The sequence below is a fragment of the Cupressus sempervirens genome, chromosome 1 (assembly GCF_028749045.1).
Source record: "Cupressus sempervirens isolate cs-2001-9-10 chromosome 1, ASM2874904v1, whole genome shotgun sequence".
Classification (NCBI taxonomy): Eukaryota; Viridiplantae; Streptophyta; class Pinopsida; order Cupressales; family Cupressaceae; genus Cupressus; species Cupressus sempervirens.
Genome location: NC_143118.1, coordinates 748488776 through 748496633, shown reverse-complemented (window position 1 = coordinate 748496633; position 7858 = coordinate 748488776). Strand labels below are relative to the sequence as shown.

The window sequence follows — 7858 nt, the reverse complement described above, 5'->3', positions numbered from 1 at the left end:
ACTAGTACCTTGATACATGCAACTCTCTATCTCTCTCTCTCTCTCTCACACACACACGCGCGCGCGCGCGCACACACACAATATTTAAAAAAACATAAACTAGGATGTGTGAATCTCATTTTCTATTGAACTAGTCCAATGAGACATGCAACAAAGGTTGGGTGCTGCAATTGACTCTCTCTCTCTCTCTGGTTGTCTCTCTCCCACATTCACAACAAAGGTCGTTCATTAAAATTGAATATCCTCTCACTCTCTCCTAATTGTTTTATTCTTCTTTTCCTTTTTGATATGCTAGTATGTTAGTTAAATTCATATAAATTAAACATCATATAAATTAAATACTTATAACATCTTTCATTGTAGGAAAACTTGAGTTTAATATGTTATAATTAAAAGTTTTTGAAATTCATATAATTAAAAATCATAAAAAAAATATGTCTCATATGTTTCAATGTAGTAAAAATTTGAGTAAAACATTCCACATTTACTCTTCATTAATATTGATGTTTAAATTTGATATGGTCGTTAGTAGTGTTGGGGAACTTTCCATTTCACCTTGTTCCATCTAGTTGATTGATGGTGCTTTCATATCTAAAATAGGTGTTCCCCTTTTCTCTACCATCCAACCCGTTACAAGGGAATGATGATTATGGTGTAAGCCACTAAGCCACAATTTGGGGAAAAAAAGACTTGGAATATGTTGACTCTCCAACCATAGTGTGACCATACTCCACCCAATATATCTTATGTCTCATTGCCTCAAAGACTTACTAGCAACAACCCCAATCAGAGTTCTAGAAATTATTAAAATGGTTGTACCCGTAACTACACACAAATCCATCCCTTGTTTAAATCTGACATTGTATGTGAGAGTAATCCAGCCCTCGCTTAAATCGCACATTCTAGTAACTACTATATACGCAACCTATACTTTGTCTCCCACTTGTCTCGAGAATCATCAATAGTAAGGACCCTTGCTATAATAGTAACTCCCAAATCTAATAGAGGCTTTAAAGTGGTGATGGTCCTCACTCTTTGCTCATGGAAATCAAAATGTGATCTAGCTTGAATCTGAGTATGTCACACGATACCCTCTCTAAAACCAACCCTAGATAGAATTCATCTCCTTCACATATTCTGCACAACTCGCAGGTCCCACTCATTATATTATAAATCACGTGAGATCAGAATTTGCCATCAATATAGGAACATGTCAGTTGTTTGTTAAATAGTTTTCCAAGATTACTCATAGGAAACCAAATAATGACACTCTATTTACAATGACATTTTCAAATTGAATGCCAAAATCATAAGCATGGCTATAAATCTTGTTAGGAAGGTGCTAGAGATAAATATACATTAATTCAGGTATCTAGTAATTTGACCTGTTTTAGTATTTGCCAACTAAACTAAACTGCTTCCCAATAAAATCTTCCATATATTGTAAAAGGAAGCAGAAAAGGAGATCCCTTTTGTCCAATATAAGGTCAGAAGACCCTGATGATCTACATTATGATATATAATCTATAATAGAAAGTCATACCTAGACCTTAATTCTTATGTCCCATAGGTACATATCTTTGTCTGGTACTCTCAATGTGAAAGTAACCAAACCAGATTCATTTTGATAGCCGAATCCTGTTTCTGTGGAATCCACAACAATTGTCTTTGGCTTCACAGAACAATAGAACCCAAATACACCACATCCTCGGACCTTCAAACTCACTGTTGCGGTAGTAGGATCGAACACATATTCATTAATGGCACCTCCAGAGTTGAACATTTTGATGAGCCCGACAGGAGCGAAAGTGATGCCATTGGCTAACTCCTGCAGTTGGTCAAAAAGGGAAGCTTTACTTCACATATAAAAGTCGACAGAAACAAGCATTTTGCAATTAAGTACCCATATTTAGAAGTCTATATATTGTTTCTAATATTAATTGCAGATAGCAAAGCCTGGTTACAACCTCATGTCTTTGGCTTGCTCTTTACCAAGACAAATTTGGTGCAAGATATTGTATAAGTAGTTAACAGGTGAGGTCAGTACATGTCAACATTGGAAGATGTAAGAAACAGCATTAAGGATAACAAAAGCAAAATGATAACCACCATTACTCTCAACACAAGCACCTGAACTCCTAAAACTTAAGAAAGCACATGTTGAGAAAATGAGCCCTATTTTAAGATGACGCGATGGTAAACAGTTATGCCATGTTTTTATTACAACAAAAATATCGAGAAAATGTCAATAGCAAGCATTTACAATCAAGAAAGAAATAACAGGGGAGATCTCATGATATGGACACATTGAGAAATTGCCGAAGAGGCATTCTTAATGGATATTTTGACTTCAAGGAAGTGAAAATACTCCAATATTTATACTAATGTCCCAACAGCATAAAGGTTCAATCTTTACATAATGTGGCCTAAACTAACACTTCAACAAGGAGGGCACAAAAAATATCATATGCAGACTTACTACTATTCTATTGCATATCTATTGCCATTTTAAAATCAATGCACTAAAGTAGGTATCAATGATCAGAAAATGACAAACCAACCTTAACAGGAACCACGGTAAAAACTTCAAAGTCCCGGGATTCAAGACTGATTGGTAAAGCAGCTCCTCTGGGAAGGTGAACAAGCTCCCCTACAACATGTCAATATTGCTTGATGTAAGACCTAACAAAAAATTAACAAATTTGGGTGTAAGTATTGATTTTTTCAAAAGGATGTTGTCCTACCTTCTTTGTGGGAATATATGACACATTCACCATTCCAATTTTCATCTGCAATCTTTGGCAAATAATCCACATCATTTGCACGGATGCTAGATGTAATAGCCTTGGGGTCAGATTCATGAATCAAATTCTTTTTGTCAACTCTACACCACCCCGCACCTTGACAATTGAAGACACCAAGAACTCCAGTGTACTTGTTCAAATTCCAGATTTTAAGTAAGCTGCAAGGAAACCACATGCAAAAGAACACGTTAAATCTGAATGTACTGAAGAAGATACAAACTATAATTACTGAGAGGCGCCTAATCACAAGAACATAAGAACAGACTGATCAAATTTACAAATTTCTAGTATGTAGTTGGGGGAAATATTCAACTTGACAAAGAGATGAATTGGATTCAGGCTCACTTCTTCCCATCGCGGGCTGGGTCTGCAAACAAGCAATCCTTTGTAGGCCTTCCGGGAAGCTGTGCTCGCAATACTGATCCATCTGGGAGCACAATCTTCCTTAACAAATCAAAATCATGGTGGCCAGGCTTGTCACTGTCAATAGAAAACCAAGATGGACATTAATAAAACTGACAAAATAGCTAAGATAAAATTGTGTATAAGCAGAGAGTATGACCAAAGCATACAAGAAAAAATCTTATTTGACAGCCTATATCTACCAATGTCCCATGGGTTACACAGAATGTGTAAAGTAGATTTTTTATCCCATTAGTTCACCAAGGGCAATCAATAAGTTACCTGACATATATTGAGCAGCCCCCAACAGCTCGTGCGGCAGCATGGTATTCGGCCATTGGATGAAGACTCTGCCAATTAAAATTCCCATAAGCTACTTTACCTTCTTTTGAAGTGTAAAATGAGAGTTTAATGTATGAAAAGAAAAAATCCAGAGCATATTTACATGAAACATATCCCAATCTGGATGCATAAATTCTCCCAAGAAAACACTGTTGTAAGCAACAGAGGCAATATGAATGGTATGTGATGCAGGGTCCCTTGGCCAGAAGTCATCAGATGCTCGTATAACTGCTGTTTGCTTTGAGCTATAAAATCACTATATATATCAGATACAATTTAACATTGAAGTTCAAAATGGTTTAAGAATCAACTTCACTAATTTAGCCAAGCAAAATATAGTCAAATTCTACTAAATTACCTGTAAAGGCCATCAGTGTTGTGACTCATACAAGCAATAATGCCATTGTCAGGGAAATTACGAGCGATGGAAGCCTCTAATGCTTGATGGTATTGACTTGCCAACTTTACACGGCCACCATGACCTGCACCTAATGTCTCAATAATATTTTGGACATCTACTTTGACACCATTAATGCCGGCACTTGCTAGATATGAGTGAAGATCATTATAAAACTGGAAGACATTTTTTGGATTAACTAAACCCAATCCATTCACTTGTATGCTATCTAAGGCTTCATCGGGCTGGTTCTGACTAACTCCATAAGATTGAATAGGGAAGGACAACTTTGGATTGTAATGCTCCATTCCAGCAATATCATGCTTAACTCCTCCCCAATAACCAGTAATTGCATGCCAAACATAAACATACCTGCCAATTAAGACAAACATAAGACGCTTCAATAGATACACGTATCCACCACTTGAATTCGGGCATATTACTATTTAATTAAAAACCATGGTAAAAAGTTTACTTCAAATTGTGATTCTCTTTTGCTTTTGAAACAATGTGTTGAAGGCCCAAAGCAGGATCTTCTTGTCTTTCACCCATCTTTCCATCCTTCTGGAACTTGTAATTTTCCTTGATATTTGTCAGACGATTTGCAAAACTGAATTAATGGAAAACAGAATGCTTAGATCTCAATCAAAATTCACGTTCAACGTTTTTTAAAAATGGTGATACCTACTTTGCTGAATGTACAAATTCATTAGGCTTGGCATTCTGGTCCATATCAACTGATTGCCAGCCATCATCAATCAGCAGAAACCTAGGAGGTGTACCTCCTTTCTCTAGGCTGTCATGACAACAGAAACATTATCAATCTATAAACAAAGGGAATTTGGAAGAACTAATATGCAATGTTGATCATTGACAATATATTATTGCAAAGAATGACCTGAGAATTGCACAATACTTGAGAAAGTGAGATAGAAATTTGTAGTATGATAGAATTTAAAGACAATGTACCTTTCCAGGCCTTGTTTTACACCCTCAGCTGTGACATCTGTATAAAACGCATCCCATGTGCACCACCCAAACCAGTTTAACATGTCAGGCAACTGCAAGCCAAACATTTCAAGATCACGATTACAGAGAAGAAAAGATGAACAAAACAACAGAGTAACAAAAAACACACAATTATACTTCATTACTAATACTACTTAAAAACCTGTAGGCTACTAATGCACTCACAAAAATGTAAAACACTGATATTCAGGCACTATTCTGAAAGAACCCAAGAATTTCAAACAAAATTACCCTTTTTCTCTCACGATGAGAAAAAGTTTGTGAATGTCTCTCCACAGCCCTGCAATATACATAATTGATGTATTTTTGTCATGTTGATATATAATACAAGACATAAAGAGATAGAAAAATGAACAGATAGTAATTTGGGCATTTACTTTACTGCACTTGTAATCACTTCATATGGGTCAGTTCCAGCCCCAACAAAAACTGAATGAGCTCCATGGTTTGTTTGGACAGCAGGATCACCTGCAATGTTTTAGGTTTAGTATGAAATCAATAAAAAATAAAAAACTAGCAATCAATACTGCTCCTAGACAACAATGAATGCTGCATTTAAGATTTGTTTTTTCTGAACTTGTGGCATTTACCACTTTCCAAAGAGAATTCGAGTTCGTTGTTCTCATTTCCTTGCAAGACTGCTCTGAAAGCTCCTTCCAAAAGTGGCAAGAAAACAACATAGATGGTATCCGTACTCAATGGTGATCCACCTTTGCCCTCAACAATCAAAAATTGAGTCTCAAAAGGAACGTCTTTCCCGCAAGTGCCCATTCTCTGTGTCATCCACCAAAGCTTGAAACGGAACAAACCTATAAAACGAAGGCCTCTGCAAATGTAGACACAAAAGTAAATTCCTTAAAATTGTCTTAGACAAAATGTTTTTAGACAATAAACAAATGTTCCAAGATAAGAATTATTCTCTAAACTCTAGATATAAGTTTGTCCTTAATGTTGGGAAGAAAAAACCACAATTTTTATGAATTTGTATATTGTTATTTTTGTTTCTCAAATTCACATCTACCATCTACCAAGTTTATACCCCCTGCAATCTTAAAAAGCGACACCAAATACCTGCCGCTGCAAAATTCTACAGTATAAATCAGAAAGATAGTGGAACAGGGCATTCACAACCATGAGAGTCCCCCTAACCAAACATGGTGCCGAAATTGGAAATTCTTTCAGTTTTGTAAACTCGCTACACTTATTGTTGAGAAAGAGCATCAGATCATCAACGTTTTGAGTCACCTTTGTAATCCATCTTATGGGGAGTGATTATGGTAATCAATGCTCAGATTTATTCATAATAGATCTTTGTTTGCCTATGGATGGTCATACTTGATAATCCATGATCCGGATTATGAATTACTGCATTCAGCTACAACTATGTGAAGATAACTTTCAAAACCATGCGAAAGCGCATTATCACAAAATCAGCAGAACACCGGTAGTACGGATGGGGAGGTAATGCTTCGGTGTCTACAAAACAAGCAAAATGAAAAAATAAAATCAAGTTATAGCAGTCTCCAAACAAGTCAAAAATAATATTCGTAGTATTTTTTTTATAGTGTGTGAAATTCTAACGCCAATACACCGGTAGTATGGATGGGGAGGTAATGCTTCGGTGTCTACAAAACAAGCAAAATGAAAAAATAAAATCAAGTTATAGCAGTCTCCAAACAAGTCAAAAATAATATTCGCAGTTTTTTTTTATCGTGTGCGATATTCTAACGCCAATATTTCGGATCATCTCCTTAAACTCTCTGTCATTCTTATGATATACCACAATTTCTGTGATCTTAAATGTTGATAGCTGAAAATTCAAATCCGGAAACTACAGACAATATTTGCATAAAATGTCTAAATAAAACTAAATGTCAAAAATAAGGAAAAAGAAAACGAAGACCTAACAGAGGCGTTCAAACCTGGACTTTTCGGTTCCAATACAAATGATTGTGATTTTTGAAACATTTTTCAGAATATCACTAGTTTAGGAAGAAAAAAAATCATTTATATCTCACAAAAAGAGGGCAAAACAAATTTTCCACTATAAATAACAAAAACAAAAGCATGGCCGAATCCCAGGTTTTCATCTAAAACACCATTCTCAGGAAACAACAAACCCTCATAACAGTGAAAAGCTGGTACAAAGTAAATCATTCCACAACTTCTTGAAAACAAGCATTGTTAATCTACCAAAACAATTCACAGATCAATAGATTCTCACCATTAGCCATCTCAACTTCAAAACACATCCAACAAACATCATTCAAACGAAAAACATTTTCAACAAACCAGAGGCAATGAAAACTTACTCGAGCTGGCCAATCGGGAAAACATGGTGGCTCTTGCTGAAGTCCGAGGTGGCTCCCAAGAAAGCACCATTCACCATCCCAATCCCTGATGCAGGGGTCACCGTGATATTCTCGTGAACATTAGACAAGATACATTCCCCCATTACCATTAAATTTCCATCCTCCACCGAAATACCAGGAGTCACAGTCATCTTGCCAGAAATCTGGAAATACAGATGGGATAAACAAAGGCTAACAAAACTTCAAGTAGATCAAAACACAGACATAGAAATATTTTCCCTGTCTGATCAAATAAAATTTTTGCCTATGATCTTGCAGAGCAAAATATGCATTTGAGAATATAATATTGCAAGACAAATTTGGCCGATCCTCAGGCGGGTATATTTATAGAGTGAAGAGGTAGAAAGAGACTGAAACTAAACGTGGATACACGTCACGTGAGGTATCTGCACGCTAATTAAGACCGATCCACTGGAAAGAAAGCAACCCTTCGCTAACCACAGTTAAGAGATTCAGATTTCTTAAGGTTTGAGAACTGTGGATGGATTTAACTGTGGTTAAGACGGTGGTTT

The 7858-nt window shown here is 36.2% G+C and overlaps 1 protein-coding gene across 1 annotated transcript; it reads right to left on the bottom strand.

Annotated features, from left to right (window-relative positions):
• Positions 1 to 1286: 1286 nt before the first annotated feature.
• Positions 1287 to 7641, bottom strand: LOC149580062 (seed imbibition 1). Its single transcript, XM_089788768.1, has 14 exons — positions 7287 to 7641; positions 5565 to 5800; positions 5352 to 5442; positions 5206 to 5254; positions 4915 to 5006; positions 4634 to 4741; positions 4421 to 4555; positions 3907 to 4317; positions 3652 to 3793; positions 3489 to 3556; positions 3150 to 3284; positions 2745 to 2962; positions 2562 to 2650; positions 1287 to 1828 (listed from the first exon to the last, which is right to left on the bottom strand). The coding sequence occupies exons 1-14, from the start codon at positions 7475 to 7477 to the stop codon at positions 1544 to 1546; spliced, it is 2250 nt and encodes a 749-aa protein (XP_089644894.1). The 5' UTR covers positions 7478 to 7641; the 3' UTR covers positions 1287 to 1543.
• Between the last annotated feature and the right edge of the window lie 217 nt (positions 7642 to 7858).

Coding starts and splice junctions, on each gene's coding strand:
- LOC149580062 (XM_089788768.1), bottom strand. CDS start 7,477: ATGACTGTGACTCCTGGTATTTCGGTGGAGGATGGAAATTTAATGGTA. Junction 5,801..7,286: donor TTCCCGATTGGCCAGCTCGA/GTAAGTTTTCAT, acceptor CTACATTTGCAG/AGGCCTTCGTTTTATAGGTT. Junction 5,443..5,564: donor CGAATTCTCTTTGGAAAGTG/GTAAATGCCACA, acceptor AAAACATTGCAG/GTGATCCTGCTGTCCAAACA.